Source organism: Sceloporus occidentalis, unplaced genomic scaffold, assembly GCF_023333645.1.
Source record: "Sceloporus occidentalis isolate IW3139 unplaced genomic scaffold, rSceOcc1.0.p SCAF_20, whole genome shotgun sequence".
In the NCBI taxonomy this organism is placed as follows: Eukaryota; Metazoa; Chordata; class Lepidosauria; order Squamata; family Phrynosomatidae; genus Sceloporus; species Sceloporus occidentalis.
The window spans coordinates 9,874,137-9,898,338 of record NW_028317000.1 but is presented as its reverse complement, the minus strand read 5'-3'; the positions used below and the strand labels follow the sequence as shown (position 1 = coordinate 9,898,338).

At 41.7% G+C, this 24,202-nt stretch overlaps 1 protein-coding gene across 1 annotated transcript in view; it reads left to right on the top strand.

Moving 5' to 3' along the window:
• Positions 1-24,202, top strand: part of ASH1L (ASH1 like histone lysine methyltransferase) — a 114,469-nt gene that overhangs the window by 65,039 nt on the left and 25,228 nt on the right. Inside the window, exons 8-15 of the mRNA XM_089483263.1 lie at positions 3,534-3,607; positions 10,940-10,985; positions 11,250-11,358; positions 13,378-13,584; positions 13,730-13,876; positions 16,413-16,521; positions 18,133-18,294; positions 23,781-23,875. Coding sequence (XP_089339389.1) covers positions 3,534-3,607; positions 10,940-10,985; positions 11,250-11,358; positions 13,378-13,584; positions 13,730-13,876; positions 16,413-16,521; positions 18,133-18,294; positions 23,781-23,875 — 949 coding nt within the window. The remainder of the gene's footprint in view (positions 1-3,533; positions 3,608-10,939; positions 10,986-11,249; positions 11,359-13,377; positions 13,585-13,729; positions 13,877-16,412; positions 16,522-18,132; positions 18,295-23,780; positions 23,876-24,202) is intronic.

Genomic DNA, 24,202 nt, shown 5'->3' with positions numbered 1-24,202 from the left:
CTAAGGACGTGGCATTTTAGTATATAAACTGAGGGGCAGGAGAGACATCTTCACCTACGAATTTGCCTTTCCTAGCCTGTACAAAAATGAGATGGAATAGGTCCTTCTCTGTGGCTACTGCCAGGCTGTGGAACTCCCTTTCCGATTGTTATTCTGTAAGGCAGGTGAAGACATTTGTTTTTGGGCAGGCTTTTGGCAGTTCACTGGCTGCTGAAAAATTCTCTCAGCAGGGTGATGGGTAGATTATCTACTGAACTTATTTCTGTGCTTCTAATTGCTTTTTATTCTATAGTATTATTATCTTTTGATTAATTGTGTTTTAATATTACGGTTTTTATGCTTTTATCCATACCTTTTAAAATTAATCAAGGTTTTGAGGGATGTCCTGGGGGGTGATAGGCTGGAGGTTCCCCACTCCTAACATAGACAGTGCTTTATTGCGGGGGGGGGGGGGGCATTTAGTCTGCATGATCTTTATAGTTTCATCAGGTGCCTCCAGGTTCAAGTATTATTAGAAGGTAATAGGGGGGAAAGCTCACATCATTATCAAAACGTGATTGTGATTTTTATATCTATTGCCTCCCCACCACACTTGAGCCCTGACTTTCCATAGCAGAATAGCCGTGTTCATTTATGGGAGTGAAAAAACAGAAGGAAATTGTGGTCTCGGACCTCTTGATTACGTGTTGAGGGCTTTAAGGAGAAGATTTATTTTAGGTCCCCCTATGACAGGCAACTTGAAGGTGCTTAGGAACCAGCTTAAGAATCACTAATTCCAGTGGTATGTTGAGAAATCTTGTAACACCTTTGAGACTAACAGTTAGTGTTAGTCTCAAAGGTGCCAAAGGATCTCTCTTCATACTGATTCTACAGACTAACACAGCTATATCTTTGAATAAATCCAGTGGTGTTAGGGAACAGGAATTGAGCCTTGCATATTGGACTGTGCTTGCTACCCTTTCCCTTTGCCAGGTCCTGACCTGTAGTTGATTTGTGCCAGAAGACCCAAACAAACACATACTATAAAGATAAGGTAGCTTTAATGACTGCCTGGCAAAACGGCAGAGCACCCTCACCACCTTGAATCCCATTAGAGGGATTATTTCTCGACCAAGTTTAAGACTAACTCGTCTGGTTGCTTTTATTAAGGACGAGGAGAAGCAGGAGAGAGTGTTTCTGGGCTGGCTGCCAGGCCCTTGAAAGAGCCTTTTGTTTTAACCAGTGAGGTCATAGAAATGAAAACAGATTCCCAGCAGAATTTGCTGCTTCCTGGAGCTTGCCAAGCATAACTTGAGGCTTTGAAAAATGAGAACAAACTTTAAGAGCAAGTAGTAAAGACAACATGACAGCTGCTCTGTCCCCCTCCCCCCAACATAACTGAATGACACCAAGGCCAGGTATTCTACCTATCACTCTTTTATCTTCATTCATTTCTGTTGTCTACCTTCTCATGGCATCACAATAGAGAGAACAACCTCTTGGACGCAACTAATTATTTGTGAGTGTATACCTTCAAATTGCCTGTTGATTTATGCTGACCCTGTAGAGGTAGTTTTGCCAGTTCCTTTCTCTGAAATGTAGCCTACAACACCTGGTATTCATTGGTGGTCACTCATCCAAGTACTATCAGAGCTGACCCAGGTTCCAAGATTAGACAGGATCTGGTGCCTTTAGGGTATTTAGGCATGAATCTTAGAGCTTATCTAAGCCTTCTTACCAAAAAGCTGCAACTTTTTGCAGTCAAAATTACTCTTCACTGGAAAATGCTCAAGATAATGCTTTGGTGAGCCTTCCAGTGAATATATTCAGAATCCCGATCTACATATCCTTGAAAGTGGGACTTGGCAGGCTGCTGATCTTGACAGGCGGCCAAACCTTGGAATCAAAGATCTCCTGGGAAGAGCTTAGGAGCACAGGACAACACTGATGCAGTTTTAAGTGCCCTCTTCAGGGACTGCACAAAATTGAATAAGGGCATGTAGGCAGTATGAAACCTATGCTTGTTGACGGGGCTTGTTATGAATAACTAGGTATCAGGCCTTCTTCCTTGCTGGTCAACTTTTCTTGGTATCACCAGGTTTCATTTCAAGGGCACAGTTCTAGTCATCACCCTCAGGAGGGTTCACCTAGGGAGCAAATCCTCCAGTAGACTGCCAGTGGCCCAGCACTGACATCAGTGTGGCTTAAGTGTTCTAGGAAAACTCTGGATATTGCCAGACTTAGAAGTGTTTTGGGCACCTGAGTTTGATAGTCTAGCTCCCCTTGTAGACTCTGCAAACAGTCATGGTTGGGCCTTAGGAAGAAAAACAACCCTGTGGAAATGCATGATGCTTTTGTTTAACACACATAATTCTTTAACACAAAGGATCATGTGCATTAAACACACATAAATACACCTTTTTTAAATTATGAATTATAAGCCCTAGAATCCTCCAACCAGCATGGATGCTTTCCATGCTGACAGGCAACATCTGGCAGTTCTGATTCTCGCCATCCCATGCTGTAATCTCTTTCAACCCTATTAGCCATCATGAATATGAAAGATTCAAAGACAGTATATCCTTAAATATTAGGTACCAAGGACCAAAACATAATAGCTATTTCTCTTGCATCTTATGTCTGTGTTTTCTAGAGGTATCTGATAGGCCTCTGTGGGGAGCAGGTAGTGTGTTGGAATAAATGAATCTGTGGTTTGAGCTCCTCTTAGCTTTTTTCAACAAGATCCCAAATCCACAAAACAGGGATACCTTTATTGGACCAACTAAAATGGGAGCCTTGGTGGTTAAATGCCAGCCCTGCAGCCACAAGGCTGAGTTCAATCCTAGTACTCCAAGGTTGACTCAGCCTTTCATCTCAGCCTTTTGTAGGTCAGCAAAATGACTGCCCAGTTTGTTGGGTGCAATTGGATTACACTCACAGAGTGCTGAGTTCACTGATAAGCGGTTTAGAAATATAAATGCTGATGCTGTTGCTCAAATGCACAAAATACCTCATTGCAAGCTTTCAAAACTTCACTGGCCTCTTCATCAGGAAAAGATGTTCAAAATAATACAAGAGAAGAAAAATGGTGGTGATAGAATCACAGACCTACATTTTGTCTTCTCTTGTCAGTGAAGATGGTCTGGAGGGATGTCAATATACGCAGAGGCCACCCTCCTTCTTTGAAATGGAGGAACTGGGGACAGTGGGGAGTAAAACACAGGCAATACAATTTCAAATCCGTTAGCAGCAGCAAAATAATCTCCATTGAGGTTTTTGTCCTGCTTGTGTTGTAGGGATCTCCATGCATTGATTGTGCACTGTGTTTCTTAATAATATGTGGAGAGAACTCTTGGAGTTTTTGCCTCAGCCATCCAGGTTGTGTGTGTGTGTGAGAGAGAGAGAGGGAGGGAGGGAGGGAGGGAGGGAGGGGGAGAGAGACGGGGGAGAGAGGGAGGGGAGGAGTGGGAAGGGAAGGAGAGGGAGGGAGCATGTGAAAGAGAGAGGGAGAATATATTACTTCAATATGTCTTTGTTTTTCTACTCTCTTTCAGGAAAATACCTACGCCAGAAGCGAATTGACTTCCAGTTGCCGTATGACATTCTCTGGCAGTGGAAACATAATCAGGTGGGGGATCTTTTTTCCCCCCCATAAGAATATCACAAGGTGCCAAGGTTGCTTTCCAGATAACCTAGGAAGAATTGAATGTCTTTTGCTATGGCTGCACTGATACTAGCTTTGCATCACGGCGTCTTCTGCTGGTGGCAGCATCGGCGGAAGGAAGGGTTGTTTTGTTTTCTAAAAATCATAATCCTTGAATATATATTTGTTGCAGATAGATTCCATTACTTCTCTGCTTCCCCCCCCCCCAAAAAAAAAATGTCCTCTGGTGTAAAAGAGCAGAGGTTTGCCTCCCAAAGCATCCTCCCCAAATCCTGCTGGCGACTCTTATTCTGATAGTGCTTGACTTCTGCAGGGAGCTTGTTTTTTCGACACGCCTCTGGAGAATTCAGATGTTCTGCCAACAGCACTGAAAAATTTCAGACCTTTATTTTTCTTGGACTCAGTCCCAAATAGAGTGGAGGTTTTCATTATTTTTTTTCTGTATGTGTATGTGTATATATTTCCATTTAGAAGCTGAGGTTCGCAGATGAAGAGGAATGTATTGAACAGTCCTTCCTGCCCTCTCTCTACAGAGCTTTCATTTGTCCGTTAAAAATAGGGTGGTTTCCTTCTTCCTTCTCTTCTGAACAGAAAGTTTATAGCAGATATTTTGCAGCTGGGTTTGCCTAGCAGGGTGCAAATTCAGTTCTTGCTCTGCATGAGAAAGCAACCCCTGCCTTTTAAAAATGTGTATTTTAAGGAGAAACACACACACACACACACCCTTAACCTTTCTCAAATCCAGCTGGGTCCTGTCATTTGTACCTGTTTCTGGCTACTGCCTTGGCCCCTTTTATACTTTAGAGAGGTCATGGCCAGTAGTCGAGCATGGGATTTGCATGCAGACTATCCAGTGCTCTGTCTTCCAGCATCTTCATTTGAAACAGCTTTTCTCAACCAGATGCCCTCCATATGTCATAGATTACAGCCTTATCCACCTCAGTGGATATCTGCCCCTTTTGCAGCCTTAAAGAATTTGGGTTAGCAGGGCTGGAAAGACCTCCCTGCTTAAGAGTCCCTACAGATGTGTTTTCAGCTTGTACTGGTTCTCAAAACTTTGGTCTTCCCAGATGTTTTTGACTTCAGCATGGCAAGGAATTTTAGGAGTTGAAGTACAACATACGGATGTTGAGAAATAGTGGGTTAGAGAAGACCATATGGTATTAAATAAACCAGTGGCTTGACTCATAAGGTAGCTTGATAAGCAACAAAAAGCTGAGCATGGATCAGTGCTTTGAATGCAAAAGCTTCCACTCAGCATTACCAATGTTGTCTCTACATAAACTACATGACTAGGAATTCGTCTTTGCAAGCTACTACCAGGCAATGTAGATACTCTATCCAATGATCATATTAATTATTATACTGTTTCATATAGAATCATAGAGCTGGAAGAGACCAACTCTCATAGAGTTGGAAGAGACCATCCAGTCCAACCCCCTACCATGCAGGAAATCTCAATCAAAGCATCCCCGACAGATGGCCATCAAGCCTCTGCTTAAAGACTGCTAAGGAAGGAGACTCCACTACACTCCAAGGGAGTTTGTTCCACTGTCGAACAGCCCTTAGTGTCAGGTAGTTCCTCCTAATGTTGAGATGGAATCTCATCCTATAGCTTGAATCCATTGCTCTGGGCCCAAGGCTGTGGAGCAGCAGAAAACAAGTTAGCTCCCTCCTCAATATGACATCCCTTCAAGTATTTAAATAAGGCTGTCATATCACCCCTTAACCTTCTCTTCTCCAGGCTAAACATCCCCAGCTCCCTAAGTCATTCCTCATAGGGAATGCTTTCCAGACCCTTCACCATTTTAGTTGTTCTCCTTTGAACACGCTTCAGTTTCTCAACATTCTTTTAAAATTGTGGTGCCCAGAACTGGACACAATATTCCAGGTGGGGCCTGACCAGAGCAGAATATAGTGGCACTATTACTACTCTTGATCTAGACACTATACTTCTGTTGATGCAGCCTAAAATCGCATTGGCCTTATTAGCTTCCGCATTGCACTGTTGACTCATGTTCAACTTGTGGTCTACTTGGACTCCTAGATCCCATTCATACATAGTCTCATTCAGCCAGCTGTCACCCATCCTATATCTGTGCATTTCATTTTCCCACCCTAAGTGCAGTACCTTACATTTCTCTGTGTTGAAATTCATTTTGTTAGCTTTGGCCCAGTTTTCTAATATATTACGGTAATTTTGAATTTTCATCCTGTTCTCTGGGGTATTACCTGCTCCTCGTAATTTGGTGTCATCTGCAAATTTGATAAGTATACCCCCAATTCTGTCATCCAAGTTCTGATAAAGATGTTGAATAGCCCTGGCCCCAGGACAGAACCCTGTGGGACCCCACTGGTCACTTCTCTCCAGGATGAAAAGGAGCCATTGTTGAGCACCTTTTGGGTTTCGCCAGTAAACCGGTTACAAATCCATAGCCCACATTTCACTAGCTTGTTTGCAAGAACGTCATGGGGAACCCTGTCAAAAACCTTACTGAAATCAAGATATTCTCTATATATTCTATATTCACAGCATTCCCTTCATCTACCAAGCTGGTAATTTTATCAAAAAAAGTCTGGCATGACTTGTTTCTCTGAAACCCATGTTGACTTTTTGTGATTATGGCACTGCTTTTTAGATGTTCACAGACTCTCTGTTTAATGATCTGCTCTAGAATCTTTCCTGGTATTGATGTCAGACTAACTGGACAATTAGGATCTCTTTTCTTCCCCTTTTTGAAGATGGGGACAACATTTGCCAGTCCTCTACTGGGACTTCTCCTGTTCTCCAGGAGCTCTCAAAGATTATAGCCAATGGCTCCGATATTACATTTGCCAGTTCTTTTAACACCCTTGGATGTAGTTCATCTGGTCCTGGAGACTTATATTCATTTATATTAACAAGGTATTCCTGTATTAGCTCTTTGCTTATTCTGTGCTTAAATTCCCCTATTCTGTCCTGTGCTCCATTTCCCTCAGGTGGAGCACCCTTTTCCTTTTCTGAGAAGACTGAGGCAAAGAAGATGTTGAGTAATTCTGCCTTTTCTCTGTCTTCTGTTAGCATTTTGCCATCTTCTCCACACAGTGGCTCTACCATTTCCTTTTTCTTCCTTTTGTTGTGGACATATCCAAAAAAGCTCTTTTTATTGTTCTTAAGCTCTCTAGCAAGCCTGAGTTCATTCTGCGCTTTAGCTTTTCTGACTTTCCCTCTACACAAGCTAACTATTTGTTTGAATTCCTCTTTGGTGATTTCCCCATTTTTCCATTTGTTATACATGTTCCATTTAAAACTTAGCTCAATTGAAAGTTCCTTAGTCATCCATCCTGGTTTCTTGAGACATCTCCCATTTTTCTTCCTCATTGGAAGTGTTTGTGCCTTCAGTATCTCCCTTTTGAGAAACTCCCATCCGTCTTGAACTCCCTTCTCTTTTAGTATTCCTGACCATGGGATCACCCCCACTATTTCTCTAAGTTGACTAAAATCAGCTTACCTAAAGTCTAGAATGTGCATCTGACTATGCTTGGCTTCTCCTTTCCGTTGTATAACGAACTCCAGGAGAACATGATCACTCCCAACGAAGGATCTCACCACTTGCACCCCATTAACTAGGTCATCCCTGTTGGTTAGGATCAGATCCAAAATAGCTGATCCCCTTTTTGCCTCTTCCACCTTTTGGACAATGAAATGTTCTTCGAGGCAAGTGAGGAATTTGCTAGACCATGAGGATTTGGCTGAGTTTGACTTCCAGCAAATATCAGGATAGTTGAAGTCACCCATCACTACTATATCTCTCCTTTCTGAGTGTGTGGTCATCTGTTCTAGAAAGACAGCATCCAATTCCTCAGTCTGACTTGAAGGTCTGTAATAGACTCCCACAATAATATCCCTATTGTTTCCCTCCCCTTTAATTTTTATCCAGATGCTCTCCACCTGGCTTCCAGTTTTGATGTCCTGGATCAGGGGTAGGCAACCTGCGGCCCGTGGGCCAGATGCAGCCCAGCGAGGCCTTGGGACCGGCCCCAGCCTGGTCCTGCCGCCGATTGCCGCTGGGGCCTTTGGCGTCTCGTGCGAGGGGCACGGTGGGGCAATTGTCTATAGAAGCCTCAGAAACATGCATTTATCTTAACTTTTTTTAAAAATCAGCAAATTTTTTCGTGTGTCCTCCATTTTTCATTTTAAAAGTGCCCTCCATTTGAAAATTTTGTCCTACGTTTGTCCCGGTTTATTTATTTATTTAATTTTAAAAAAAATTATTGAATTATTTATTGTTTGGCTTCGGCCCCCCAGTTGTCTGAGGGACAGCAACCCGGCCCCCGGCTCAGAAGGGTTGCCTACCCCTGTCCTGGATCTTTTCACTGGTGTAAATGTTCCTGACATATAATGGTTTCCTCCTCCTTTCCTGTTTGGCCTATTTCTCTTGAAAAGATTATACCCCTCTATTTCTACATTCCAATCATGAGAATCATCCCACCAGGTTTCAGTGATGCCTATTATATCATATTTGCTTTGTTGTACTAGGAGTTAAAGTTCATCTTGCTTATTCCCCATGCTCTGTGCAAGTTTTTTTGGTTCGCACTATTGGGTCCTTGCACTGTTTGTCTTGTTCCCTCTATGACAGTTTGACTATTTTCTCCATCCCTTTTGCCTTCCAGAATACTGTCTCCCTCCCCCACATAACTCAGTTTAAACCCCTCCTGATCAAATTTTTGAGACTATTGGCAAAAACGTTTTTGCCAACTGGCATGAGATGCAACCCATTCCTTGCCAGAAGTCCCTCCTCATCGAACCTCAGACCAGTCCTCCAGCTGCTGTACTTTCTCTTCTAAGAGGGCCACCAACTTGCACTTAGTGCAGGTGAAGTTCCCCACATCTGTAGGCAAGAATACATGCATCCCACAAGTGTTGCAGGTGACTGTAGCAGGTTTCTCAGTGTCCATACTGAAAAGTCTTAAGGAGGCACTGAACAAGACTGTGGGCTTCCCTTGTTAAACACCAGTGTAAAGAAACCTTGTGGGCCTGGCCTTTGTCCCTAAACTCTGTTAGCGAGCTCAGTCAACTGGGACTCTAGTTATGTACAGCGCTCCTGGCTACTAGCTCCTTCCAGAGGCAAGTCTCTGACTCACTTCCTCTGAGCAAGTCCCGACAAGCCCTTTAAGGGAGTAGTGAACAGAAAAGTGTAAAATTGAAGGAGATGTCCTCCAGCACTATGCCCAGGTGACCTTCTCTGTACTCCAAACCCTCCTTGACTATAAAAAATAAAAATGAATATGAAAAGAAAAATTTGCGTGCTATTAGACGTGCGTCTACCAGCAGTTATAGAGAATGAGGCTTCTAGCTCCTCCTCCTCCTCCCAGTGACCAAAAGAAATACCTCCCACTTTAAAATTTTAAGCTCTTACCCAAGCAAAGTGGACACAGAAAAACCAGCCTTCCCTTTTTTTGCACAGAATATGATGAAACACATATCAGTCATCTGCACTACTTCACAGTTACTGTCCCCAGAATGTTGGACAGTGCAGAGTTGATACATGTTTAGTCTAGACTCTCAACCTGACATGCAAGTAGGCAACATGTGATCCTACAGATACAGTGGGGCTGCTGATCCCAGATGTCTTCACCATTCACTGTGCTGGCTAGGGCTGATGGTAGATGTGGTCCAGCAGCACCTAGAGAATCACAGGTTGCTCACTGCTGATCTGAAAGGATCTCTGGAGCTTTGAGCTGCTCCAGTCTAGGTATTTTAAGGAGACTTCCCTTGTTAACCCTTCCTAAGTCCAGCTGTAAAGAAGACATTATCATCACACAATTTCAGTCACCCACTGACTAGAATACAGCAGTTGTAATACTGACCTACCTTTTGGGGCTGTTGTAAGGCAGTAATAGATATGCAACCCTTTGGAAGACTAGAAAGCTCTGTGTTATAGTTAAGAACCTATTTTTCATATTCCACAAGTTTGCCGTTCCCTATATAGAGAACAATTTGTATTACCATCACATAACAATTTGTTATTCCCAATCCACCACTTTCTGTACTGTAGTTCTTCTGTACTGTACTTCTTAATTTATCTCCTCCATTTTTATAGTAATTATAGAATGTTATGCTGATACTCTGTAATTGCTTTCCTCATTTCAAATTTCTGATACGTTTCAAGAAAAAAAAAAAAGTTCTAATGTGAACAGTAGCAAGGGGGAGGCTTGGTATAGTCAGAGACCACCTGATGTCCCAGCATGGATGACACAAGGCTGAGAAAGCATGTTTGTTCCCTCATATAGGGTACTACTGAGAGCCAGGTGTATGGCCAGGATTAACAAAAGCACTAATATGCAAAGGAGCCCTTTGCTAGTATAAAGTAGACTGGTACTGAACAGTTAGTATCATAGAAACACAGGAATTTCATACAAGTGAATGAAAAAAACTGGTGAAGGAGAAATTGAATAATTCCATTATTGCTCTTCAAATCTCTTCCTCCACATCCAGCAGCACAGGCTGGCAAGAGGGTTTGGATTGTTCCATTCTGTTTCCACAAATGTCCTAAGTAAAAAGCACCATTCCATGCTGGCAACACAGGAAAGGGTTTCCCTCTTCATCTGCTAGTATGGAAACATGGGTGGCTAGCCTCTAAGCAGGCTAATAGGAGTGACTGATTGATGATAAGCTTTTCTAGGCTTTTTCCCCCCAAGCTGACTTACTTTATATGAGAAAGATCGATCGCCACACCCAAATTGACAGAAGCACTTTCATTTGTGCAAAATATCTTCTTACAGGCCATTGAAGTATATATGCTGCAGTCTGTATCTTTTTCCATTACAGGTCTCATGCTCTTAACACACACACACTCAATATGTGTAAGAGATGTCTTTTACCATTGTTTGCACATAGGTTCACAATATAGTACTAAGACATTATCTGCTTCCACTTGTAATTCATTGGATCTAATCCAACACACCTATGTTTAGTTTTTTGTGGGTTTTTTGGGCTATGTGGCCATGCTCTTCATCTCTAAAGATGCCAGCCACAGATGCTGGTGAAACGTCAGGAATAAACTCTTCTAGAACATGGCCACATAGCCTGAAAAACCCACAAAAAACTATGGATGCTGGCCATAAAAGCCTTCGACTTCACATCTATGTTTCTTTGTTTGACTCTTTTTAAGTGTACAAATTGTCCTATATCTTAATCTTTTGGGGAGAAACGAACTCTTCCCTTGTGGAAGGAAAATCTCAAACAGCTTTCTTTCTGCACTATGGCTGTCATGCTACAATATAATAAAAATTCTTTATTCTTTTTCTTTTCAGTTATATAAAAAACCAGATGTCCCGCTCTATAAAAAAATCCGTTCTAGTAAGTAACCATGTGTTTATTTAGTCCTGGTTTTATGGATCTCTCAGTCTTTGGAATCTGCCAGCCATCTATCTTCACTTGATTGCACTTTCTTTTCTCCCTTTGACAGTTGCCCCATTCTTTGGGTGTCTTCCTTTGCCTTTTCTATAGGCTGAGATGGTGGGGAGGGAGGAGCTTTTAAATCCTCTTGGAATAATCTTGGAGCAAACTGGAGGATTTTGATTGATAAGGGAAATATATTTTCTCCCTTGTTTCCATTTGCAGATGTTTATGTGGATGTGAAACCTCTTTCTGGTTATGAGGCTACCACTTGTAACTGTAAGAAACCAGAGGAGAACAACAAAAAAGGCTGCTTGGATGACTGTTTGAACAGGTAAAACATAGAACTGCCACATCAGATTGTTTAATCAACCAGATTAATTGATTTAAGAAAACTTGATTAAGTAAGCATATTTGATGGAACCCTGCATGGTTGCTACAGTAGATTTTTGAAGCAAAAATAACTGAAAAACCTAAAAAGCAGGAGCTAGCTAAGTCGTACTAAGATTTAAAGAACTTTTAAGGCCTTTTTAAAGCCTTTAAAATGTCGTTCCCCCTTCCCTTTCATGGGGGAGGAGGGATAAATCTCATTTTAAGTTGGTTTTTGCTGCAGGTCATGTAGGGATCACCTTAAATGTAAGCTTCTTCAGAAGAAACTATTGCTTTGATATAAAAATTTAATTAATTGCTTTTGAAAAACATTGTTGATAGCTTTGTTTGTTTGTTTAAATTGAGTAACACTATAACAACAGTATCTAGTGAAGTACGAAGGAATTGGACTCAGCTAAACCTGTGTGTCCTACTCTAGACTGTTTAAATACCAGTTGTACAGATTATTTGGTAATCCAAATTTGGTTACTCAGAGTCAAGAAAAACTGAAAATTCTGCAGACTTGCATAAATGTGCTATTTTTACTTCACTCACATTCCTTTCATTTGTCACAATGGAAAATGCTTTTGCAGTGGAAGGTCCTGCCTCTTCTGGTGTTTGGAAATCAGTGGTTTACATCTTTAAAGCATCTTCAAATTAAAGTAGAGACTCATTGTACTGAACATTTAAACCTACATAGAAACTGGTTGCATCCCTAATATTGTTGTCACCCACTGTGGGTGCTGGGGAGCCACCAGGTGCCCCATTCCCCACAAGGACAGCGGAGGGGGTAGGCAAGTGAGCCACTGAGGAAGATGGGAACGGTACTTGCACACTTGCTCCTCTTTCTCTGTTGCTGTGGCTGGCTCAGGCAAGCCAATGAAAGAATCAGGAAAGGCAGGAGGAGCGCACTCATGTTTTCTTCTCTTTCCCTGGTGCCTTGGCCAGCTGAAGCAAGCCAGCCAGCCAAAGCACCGAGGAATGTGAGAATGGCGCTTGTGCACCCACTCTCTCGCTCGCTCCTCTTCCTGATAGTAAGGGCTGTTCGACGGTGGAACAAACTCCCTTGGAGTGTAGTGGTGTCTCCTTCCTTAGAGGTCTTTAAACAGAGGCTGGATGGCCCTCTGTCGGGGATACTTTGATTGAGAGTTCCTGCATGGCAGAATGGCGTTGGACTGGATGGCCCTTGCGGTCTCTTCCAACTCTAAGATTCTAAGATTCTCTTTTCCCAGTGCCTTGTCCAAATCAGTTATCCAAAGCACCGAGGAAGGTGGGAAGGATGTGTGTGTGTGTACAGTCTCCCCTGCCCCATTGCCTTGTCTCACTGGGGCCAGAGGACCATGCTAGTGGAGAAGGAGGGAAGAGTCTGTGCTTGTCCCTCTTTCACTGCTGGCTTGGCTCCCTCGAGAGCCACAGCAGCAGAGAAGTGGCGGGGCCCACACCCCACTCTCTACAGTGAGAGAAGAGACCAGCTGGCTGGCACCTCTCCTCTGTGGTGTTACCCAGTGCTGTCCGCACTGCCTACACACCCTACGTGATGTCACTGGACATTGCCATACTTAGCTATGAAGTTTACAGGCTCATTGGGCCAATCATTGTCTCCCAGTCTACCCCTAGTGTTCATGTAGGCATACTGGTGGGAAATCTCTATGTATCCACCATTGAGCTTAGATAGAACAAATAAATAAACAAACAAATCATATGGATGCTTCCAAACAATATGCTGCTAACATTATCAATAAGCTTAATTGCATCTTTTCCTCAAAAAAAAATTGTGGAGGAAAAAACGGGCTTGAAAAAGTATTGAGAAACCACAGGAGGGATTATAAGGAGAAGACAGGAATTATTGGTATCAGTTGTAAAATTCTGTGAATGAGGCAGGATGATTGCATGACAGAAGCCTCATGTAGGTTTCACTGGGATGGCAATCTTATATTAAAGGAGCATTGCTAAATTTCTTTCTGTTCCATACCTCTGTATTCAGGATGATCTTTGCTGAGTGCTCTCCCAATACCTGCCCCTGTGGTGAGCAGTGTTGCAATCAGCGGATTCAGAGACACGAGTGGGTGCAGTGTTTGGAGCGCTTTCGGGCTGAAGAGAAAGGCTGGGGCATCCGTACTAAAGAGTCCCTAAAAGCAGGACAGTTCATCATAGAGTACCTAGGAGAAGTTGTCAGTGAACAGGAGTTCAGGTAAGAGATTGGTGGAACTTGGAGAGCTGGGGGCAGAGAAGCACCCAAGCAATATTTTTGAGACAATGTTATGCTTGGTTTTGCTAGAAGGAAATGATTTACTAACCACATACAGCCCATAGATCCTCTCTCCATTGCTTTCCAGAAATCGAATGATTGAGCAGTACCACAACCACAGCGATCACTATTGCCTGAACCTTGACAGTGGGATGGTGATTGACAGCTATCGCATGGGCAATGAGGCTCGCTTCATCAATCACAGCTGCAATCCAAACTGTGAGATGCAGAAATGGTAAGAACTTCCACATGAGTTATTGTGTGAGTCTATGAGAGCAGCATAAATCAAATAAAAATATTTTTTGAAATCTCATTTTTGAAATTTTATGGCATAATCTTGAGTCCAGATGCAGACACTTCTGGAATCTCATGACATAATCTTCCAGATGCACGCACTGTTCCTAGATAGAATTTTAGAGTTGGGAGGGCCATCAAATCCAACCCCCTGCCATGCAGGGATATACAACTAAAACACTCCTAAAAGGTTATAAAGGCTATCTAACCTCTGTTTAAAGAATGAGAGTCCAACACCCTTCAAGAAAAAAGTTCTTAATGTTTAAGAGGAATCTCTTGTAATTGTAATCTATTGGTTCATTTCTAGTCTTTGAAGCAGCAGAAAGTAACCTTGCTCCATAATCTACAATGACATCCATTCACATATATAGATAGCTATACCTCTTTTCCAAGCTAAACATACCCAACTCATTTATAAAGATGTTAAGCTAAACTGGGTCCAGGACAGAACAGTAGGGCACCCCACTAGTCACTTCTCTCCAGGATGAAGAGCAACCATTGGTGAGCACTCTGAGTTTGCTGTGTCCAATTACAGATTCATTTAATGGTAGCACTGTTCTTAGAACTACAGTTTTTCCTAAGTGGTTTTGGACTGATTGTTTAATGATCTGTTCTAGAATTTTTCCTAATGTTGAGGTCAGAATGCCTGGTCAGTAGTTCCTTGAGTTCTCTTTTTTGCCTGTTTAGGCGTTTTTAATCATTTTCTTAAACATATAAACATGCATCTAAACAAGACAAAACACATAAACCACATAATACACAAAACATAATTACATACAAACATAAAAAAGTACTTCCATTTAACTAAACGCTGAACTGAACTATACTAAAACACCACAGAAAATTTTAAAAGTTGACTTCTTGCTTGCTTGTCTATGGTATTAAATGTATGATTAAATTATAATCAAATTAATTTAAAAACATTGTCTACATTTCTAACAAAAAAGCCCCTAATTTTTAAAATCGTTATGTGTCATCTTCTCACTTCTTTCACATGGGAATTTCAAAAGAGAGTCTCGCTCTTTAAAAGTTGTCTGTTGGCTTTTCTTTGATTAAAATAGATCATTTGTCCATTTCAGCAAATTCAAATGACTTCACAATCCAATAGCAATAGCAAGTACATTTCTATTCCACTTATCAGTGAACTAAGCACTCCCTAAGTGGTTTACAATCTGTAAGCTAATTGCCCCCAACAAACTGGGTACTCATTTTAGTGACGTACAGAAGGATGCAAGGCTGAGTGAACCTTGGAGCCACTATGATAAAACTCAAAATCTCACAGCCTTGTGGCTGCAGTACAGGCATTTAACTACTATGCCACCAGGGCTCCCTAATCCAGTCTTCAGTTGAACGGATCTCTGCTTTTTCCCACCTCTGAACAAATAGCAGTCTTGCCTGCTGTAATTATATATTGTAAAATGTTTTCATGCTGTTGCTTTATCTGGTTTTCCATCAATCACAGTAAGAAAAGTTCTGGCTTAAGTCCTGTTTTTGTCATGAGAATTTACTCAGTCACCTCATGAATCTGCCTCCAATTTTTTTTGCTTTGTCACAAGTCCACACAATATGGTATAAGGTTCCTTCTTTTGACTCACACTTCCAAATCACATTTCTGACCCCCTTGTATAATTTAGATAATCTATTTGAACTCAAATAGCATTTTGTACATATAAAAATTCTCTTTTAAATCATAGCACAAAATAAATGTCAACCCTTTATTGACACAGATAGGTTATTCTGCACCTGCACAGAGCACTGTTCAGAACATAATAGAATTTAACAGAAGCCTTTTGGCGGTAGCCCAATCCACTTACAGAAGGGGATTCCCATTAAAACGCTAGTTCTTTTTGGTCTGCTGCTGCATCATCATCATGAAGAACTTTATCTTTGTTGGTCATTGCTTTAGATTTTGCTTAGCTTTGGCATTTTGGTAGCATTGGAAGAGACTACAAGGTCCATCCAGTCCAACCTCCTGTTGTGCAGAACCCACAATCAAAGCACCCCCAACAGATGACCATCTAGCCTCTGTTTAAAAACCTGTGTTTGTGTTTGTTTTAAGGTGACTGAATTAATTTCCAGACTCTCCTGATGACTGCCTAGTTCTTCTTTGCTTCCCCCAGTACTGTTTTGGTGTCAGATAGTATTCTGTGACCTCAGGAGAGTGTAGTATGGAGGGGAGGTGGTTCATCAGGTCCATTTCTAACCATTGTAACTCATGAAAAGATGATTCTGGATCAAATCAAAGGGTGCTATAATTCACTGTTCTTTTTCCACCAGTGGCCAATTGCATGCCAAGCTGACAAACAGTTGTGAACTAAACCATAATTGCAGCTTCTGTGCTGATGCCCCAAATAAAAATGTAGGTTTCAGCCTGTTACACTTCCTGTATGTAAGCCCATGGTAGTATTGACACTGCCATCATGCCATGCTACCCTTCCCAATGTTACTAGTGCTCCTTTGTCCCTTTCTGTCCACAGGTCTGTCAATGGGGTCTACAGGATTGGGCTGTATGCACTGAAGGATATGCCTGCTGGCACTGAGCTTACTTACGACTACAACTTCCACTCCTTCAATGTGGAGAAGCAGGTAAGGATTGTGGCCCCAGGTCTGGTGGAATCATGGGAAGAGTTCTGTGTTTTGAATTCTCAGGTCTAGGTCATCCTTACTTTCAGGAGCTGGTTATATTTTCCATGTTCATGTGGAACTATTGGGTAAGTTATTGGATGGAATTAAATTTCAGAGGGGAAAAAGTCAAAACTAGTCCTTATGCATTATGGAAAAACTATAGTAATTGCTCACTGATGACAGAATTTTATGTGACAACTTGAAATCAGCATAGAGTAGCCACCACTCTTGTACCCCTCCCCTTAACTCTTTTCCAGAGAAAATGTTTTAAGCTCAGGTTTTAACTTTGTCGAATCACTAGTTGAAATGAATTCTACTAATATAAGGCAGCCTGCAGGGGCACCTTTTTGCATATCCTTATTTTGTTTTCATTTCACCTCCTTTAATTGTTGGCATCCCACTTTTCCTTCTATAAAGAAGCCTGGAGCAGCTGCTAACAACAAATAACAATATCAAAACAGACACAAAATTGTATGTGTGTTTGGGAGGGATGGCCTAACAATGAAAATGCTATCATAACCTCTGAATTAAATGTTAATTCATTATCCAAAGGAGAGAAATACATACAGTATTCAAAACTATTAAATTAATACATTCTTTCTGTAAAAATATTTCATTAATTGACAAAGATATAATAAAATATATTTCATGTTTGAATTAAAATATATTCTCTCTAGTAGCACATTGCAAAATATTGGGCACACAAAACAGACAGATGAACTCTAGAACCAGCAGGAGGCCAAAAAGAAGTGGAGGGAGGATCAAATTTATCACATAACACTCTAATCAAGCATGTGCCTCTTAATACATGGATGGAGAATTTTAGACCCTGTGGCTTAATCCAACTCTCTGGGCTTCTCCAGAAGGCAACACAACATCCCTTCCCCATGACACCATTGTTTTTCAGCTTTTGTACATTTGTTTTGTTTTGTTTTACAGTGCTCCCTTGCCTTACACAGGGGAGCCGTTCCGCCGCCCCCCCCCCCCCCCCCCCCGGCACATAAGGCCAATACTGTGTATGCTTGAGCCCCATAGAAAATAATGGGGCTTGTACATGCAGTGTGACGTGGTGTGCACACCGTGGTGCGCGCGCCATTGCCGGTTCCATCGCACGGCTTTAAGCATAAGCTGAAAGCTGGATATAGCGCACCCACATACACCCACATATGACTTGGGGGTACTGTATTTTGCTATCCTAAAAAGTTGAAAGTCCTCTTATAGTTACTGGCAATGAGAGCTTTGAGATGTTGGTTCCATGCTTTTGCTTTTTCCCCCCCCACTTCAAATTTGGCCCCTGATAACTCTGGCATTTTCTTTCTTTTTTCCTTCCTTCCTTCCTTCCTTCCTTCCTTCCTTCCTTCCTTCCTTCCTTCATGACCCACCTTTCTCCTGGGATAGGACCCAAGGAAGCTTATGTTGAATTCAGCCCTCAAGCTGAAAGAGAGTCACTGTTGCCTTAATATGCAGGGGAAATTGCATATCCATCTTGTTGGCATAAGCAAGGGAGTTTGTTAAGGGTTTGCAGAAAATAGCATGTTTAAAGATGAGCACAGTTATCTTTTGTCTTCCCAGCAACTCTGCAAATGTGGATTTGACAAGTGCAGGGGGATCATTGGAGGCAAGAGCCAGCGAGTGAATGGCCTTCCAAGCAAAAGCAGTCAGCTGGTGACTGCACAGAGAAGACCAAGCCGGTCCAAAGAGAAGAGGAAATCAAAGCACAAGCTGAAGAAGCGGGTGAGTGAGTACCAGGAGGCCTCTTGCCTCATTCTATATTTACAGTTTCATTTTAGTTTACTTCAGGTCATGGTTCAGACACATATTTTGCAAATATTGTAGAAAGTCCAGGTTCAGTTTGGCATTTCCTTTTAAAATAGGTTTTAGGAGGCAAGGCTGGAAAATAATTTTGTTTGAAACCTTAGATAATTTACTCTCCAAGAAAGTAGACAGACTAGATGGTTCTTCATTCTTAACCTTTTCTTTACCAGGAACCCTTTAAATATATTTTGTTTCCATGAATCATTAACAATTACACCATCTATTAATCTATCAGTGATACCTTTATTGGCTAACCAAAATGCACAATACACTTGTTGCAAGCTTTCGAAACTCCATGGGCTTCTTCATCAGGCAAGATGTTACAAACCAAATAAGAGGGGGGGGAAACCAATTGGAGATGTTAGATGCCTGCATGTTGTTTCAGTCTTTAGTAAAGATGGTATGCTGGGGAAGATATCATTTACAGGCAGGCTCCTCCTCCTTCTGGCCATGCAGCAATAGGGAGATTTTCAAAGTCCAGGAAATTTAAAGTCCATTTGCATCTCAACAGGGAGCCCTCTTTTGCAATCCAATATGTCTCCATTCCAATAAGGACACAGGCCTCTGCCTAATAAGGATTGAAACAATATGCAGGCATCTAACTAATATCTCCAATTGTTTTCCCCCCCTCCTGAGTGATTTGTAGCAGCTGTGCCACAACAGACAAGAGCCAAGGCAAAGGCTGGTGTGACTGGGCCTGTGTGTTGCTGTTCAATCCACTCTGAGGATTAAACTCTTGCTCCCCAGAAGTGACAACCATGAATCACTGTGCGAAAAGGGACTTGTGCAGATGGAAGTCAATAACTTTGCTCCTGGATGTGGTGATCATGAAGCACTATCCAAAAGGGGACTTGTTCACATGGAAGTTAATAACTTTGCTCCTCTTGCAACCACTTCTAGCTCTAAGAGTCTATGATTCTGTTATACCTCTCAAATGTTTTTGATGGAATCAGAAATGAACTGGGAAGTAGAAAAGAGACAGAGAGGGGACGGTTTGAGGTCCAGCAGAAGCAGTCTCAGAATGAGGCAGAGGCACTGTGGTGCCAAGGCAGGTAAGGGAAATAAGGGGCTATTGGCAGGAAAGGAGACAGGGAAGAAGAGTAGGATAAAGAGGATGCAGGCCTTGGTAGAGAACTATGTTGTGTTAAATATTCCAGTTAACTCTAAATAGTTTTTGTGGGGTTTTTTTGGCTATATGGCCGTGTTCTGGAAGATTATATTCCTTACGTTTCTGTGGCTGGCATGGAAGTGAGTGGAGTATATATACCCTGGTGGCTCAGTGGTTAAATGCCTGTACTGCAGCCACTCACTCACAAACCATAAGGTTGTGAGTTCAATACCAGCAAAGGGCTCAAGCTTGACTCAAGCTTGCATCCTTCCGAGGTGGTTAAAATGAGTACCCAGATTGTTGGGGCAATTAGCTTACACTTTGTAAACCACTTAGGGAGTGCTTAAATGCACTGATAAGTAGTATAAAAATGTACTAGTTATTGCTACTGTGTGACCCTTGAGAGAAAGTGATGTACTGTACATATTAATCTGTGTTGGTCTGTTTTTGAATGGCAAGGCCTCAAGGTATCCATTTAATTAGTGACCCATTGTCTGCTGGGAAACCCCCTGACCCTGGCTGGTTTTCATTTGCACTTGCTGGGTCTTGATTTTGGTGTTTTTCAGTACCGTAGTGTCCTTTGTTGAACAGGGAGGCTCAAACCTGGACACATACTAATTAGCCTTGATGGGGTTCACCAAAGTCCCCATAATAGACACTATGGCACTCATCTGGAAAATTTTTCCAGAAGACATCATAGCTGGTTTGAACATTACCTCACCACAAGTTACAGTGGATTTTATGAGAGATGAGGTAGCCACGGGAAGCCCCATGATAGCAAACTTTTACATGGAACACGTTGAAAAGCAAGCTCTGGAAACAACACCAAAAAAGCCCACAACGTGGTTCCGATATGTGGATGACACTTTCACCATTTGGAGCCACCGAGAAGAAGATCTGACTGTGTTTCTGAACCATCTGAATTATAATTATAATTAAAGGAAGGAACATTGACATTCTTGGATGTCTTGATCATTTGCAAACCGAACCAACATTTGGGCCACACAGTACACAGAAAACCTACACACAGAGACAGATAGCTACACAAGAACTCCAACCATAAAAGAACTCCACAATAAAAAAACACTGGTAGGCCAGGCAAAAAGGATCTGTGAACCCCACTTCCTGGAAGATGAATTAAAGCACCTAGACTGGGCTCTACAGGCTAATGGTTACTGAAGCTCAGACATCAGAAAGGCTGCCAGACCCAGAAAAACCCATAGACGTGAAGACAAACAACTACCCAAAGGGAAGGTATTTTTACCATACATCAAAGAAGTCACAGACAGAATAGGGAAACTGGTGAGGAAACACAACCTCCAAACAATCTACAAGCTGACCAAGAAAATCCAGCAAATGCTGCGCCAAGAGAAGGACAATAGAGACCTCCTCATGGCCGCAGGAGTTTACTGCATACCTTGCAGCTACAGGCAAGTCTACATAGGGACCACCAAACCCACTGTTCAAACACGAATGAAAAAACGCAAGAGACACTGCAGACTGGATCAGCCAGAAAAATTAGCAGTATCAAAATGCATTATAAACCATCCTAGGCATAAAATGCCATTGGAAAGCACTGAAGTACTGGACCATGCCAACAACTGTATCAGAATGCACAGGGAAGCCATTGAAATCAATAAACACCTAGACAACTTCAACAGGAAAGAAGAAAGCCTTAAATTAAACAAAGTTTGGCAACCAATCCTGAAAAACACCAAAATGAATATCCAGCAAATGCAAATGAAAACCACCCAAGGTGAGGGGGATTTCCCAGCAAATAATGGATCATTAATTAAATAGACATCCTGAGGCTTTGGCATTCAACAACAGACCAACACAAAGATTAACATAAATCACTTCCTCTCAACCCAGGGTCACATAGTGTATATATATATATACCCCACTTACTCTCATGCCATCATTCTCTGAAGATGCCAGCCACAGATGCTGGCAAAATATCAGTAATAAATTATTCAGGACCACAGCCACATAGCCCCAAAACTCCACAAAAACTATATGAAGGCCTTTAAATAGGCTAATGTTAGTTGACATCAGTGCTGAGGAGGGGTGCCAGACTTGCTTGCTTGTTCGCTTGCTCTTTTTTTTCCCCTCCCTCCTTTTCCCATCTCATTCTTCTCCCCTCTTGATGAAGAAGGCAAAAAAGGGGGTTGAAGCAACTGTCCATTGAAAAGTAGTGGAGAGAGAGGAGAGAAGAGCAATGGCTGGCTGGCTGTCAGCTCCACTGTTGCTCTGTTGATCAACCTCTCACCTCCCTATAGCAGAGTGGCAACATGACAAGGCCTGGGCCCTGCCTGTCATGGACTGCCATTCAGCTGTGGGGAGGAGGTGGGCTGAGCAGGCTTTCACACTTTCACAGAGCCCCTGTAAGGAAAGATCAGCCCCCTGGAAGGTCCCAGGACCACAGGTTAAGAACACTTGATCAGAGTAGGGAGGGCCAACTCCATGGGAGGCGGGGAGCACATTGTTGGTTTATTTTTTGTAATTATTAAAAGGAATTATTTTAAAATTTAATTTAATTCATTACAAATACATAACTATATTATTTGTATTATTTAATTATTACAAACAAAATTATTTTCCTACTAAAAATATTAACTTAATTAATTTTAGTTTCAACTTCATTGATACTCTTGATTTAATTGCTGGATTTAATTTATTTTAAAAATTAGTTTAAAAAATTTAAAAGAGCAGGTACTCTGTGGTTCTTGGTTTATTGGTGAACTGATAGTCCAACTGAAGAGAACAAGAGCTGCCTGTCCAGAAAGTGATTTATTCACTCAAGTTACCAACCTAGCAGCACTCCTCTATCTGACCATTTTTTCAGTTGAATTTTTTTATGAGACTAGGGCCCTTTCTATATGAATAAAGGACATACAAGAGACTGCAGCAACTATAGGACCATAGCATTAATTTGCCAAAATTATGCTCAAAATTCTGTAGCATAGATTGAAATCATATATGGACAGAGAAATCCCAGAGCTACAAGTGGGGTTCCAACTCTACAATTCTATGATTCTATGTCTCACAAAACTAGTGTCTAGAATCCTCTAGCATTGAGTCAGGGCAATTAAAAGTGGCCTCAAAATGGATTATTTCTGCAGTGTGTCTTGGACCCAAGATACGCAGACACCACCATACTAGTAGTGGAAAACGTCACTGATTTAGAACAACTACTAAGGAAGTTCAAGGAGGAAAGTGCAAGGGGAGGTCTATTGCTGATTTTATAAAGAAAAGAAAATAATGACAGTGAAGGAACTGGAAAAATTCAGCCTAGACAATAAAATCGAAATGAAGATTTCCTGTACTTCAGGTCAAACATTGACAACAATAGAGATTGCAGTCAAGAAATCAGAAGAAGGATTTCAAAGAACAGCCATTAAAGAACTAGACAAGATATAAAGTGTAAAGATATACAACTAATCACTAAAGTTAGAATCATTCAAGCCATCGTATTCCCCATCACCATGTACAGATGCGAGAGCTGGACAGTTAAGAAAGCCAGTAAGAAGAACATTAATTCATTTGAGATGTGGTGCAGAAAAGAATACTTAGGATACCGTGGATTGCCGAAAAGGCAAACAAATAGGTTTTAGAACAGATCAAACCTGAACTCTCCCTGCAAATTAAAATGACAAAACTGAGGCTGTTGTACGTTGGTCACATCATGAGAAGGCATGAATCACTAGGAAAGACAACAATGCTATGGAAGGTAAAGGACAGCAGAAAGAGGAAAACCATATGCTAGATAGATAGACTTAGTCTGAGATTATAGGCATGAATTTGCAGGACCTGAGCAGAGCAGCTGAGGACAGAGGATCTTGGAGATGTCTCATTCACAAGGTTGCCATGAGTTTAGACCAACTCAAGGTCAGCTAGCAAACAACAAATGGCCCTTTTCCCTATCTCATGAAGCATATCCATTATTGTAGAGAGATTTATTTTAGAAAGAAGCTCTTCATGCTGGTCCTCCCAGCAATGTTGCTTACAATCTAAGTTGTAGTCCCCAGTAACAGTAGGCTAAGAGTTCCTTGAAATTTGATGAAAGTGGATAGGATGAAATGCAGTGAATATAGGATCTCCATCCATTAGTGGTTTTGACTGAGAGGAAAAATTGTGGACAGATTTGCTTTGCTTACCATCCACTCCCAATGAAAAAAAAAGTAGATTCAGGGCTTTGATTCAGGTTGTCCAGATTTAGCATTCTTACCATGGTGCGGATCAGCTAACTTTGTTTGCCTGGATTCACTTCTGAAAAGAATTTATTTTTATGTTACAGAAGGGTCATGCCCCTGAGGAGCCCAGCGAAAGCTCAAGTACCCCAACTCGGTTGACTCCACAGCTGCAAATGAAGCCTATGTCTAACAGGGAAAGGTAGGGCAAGAGCAACTGCTTCTTTCCTCTTCTCTCTTTCCAGCAGTTCAGTGTCAAGGGATGAATAGGCTTAAACTAGTGCTTCCTCAGAAGTATATTTTGGCTCGGTTTACAATCATATATCAGCCAGTGATTAAGGGATATTAATAATGACTTACCACAGTGCTATAATAATTTGTAGTTGGTCAGACATCCAAAATGAGAAACCTATGTTTGTGCTACTTATGGTTTAGCATAATGCCTCAACATACTAACCTTAGTTATGACTATCTCTCTATCCCAAGTACCAGAGAAACAGGGATAAATGAACAGATGGAAAAGGAAAAC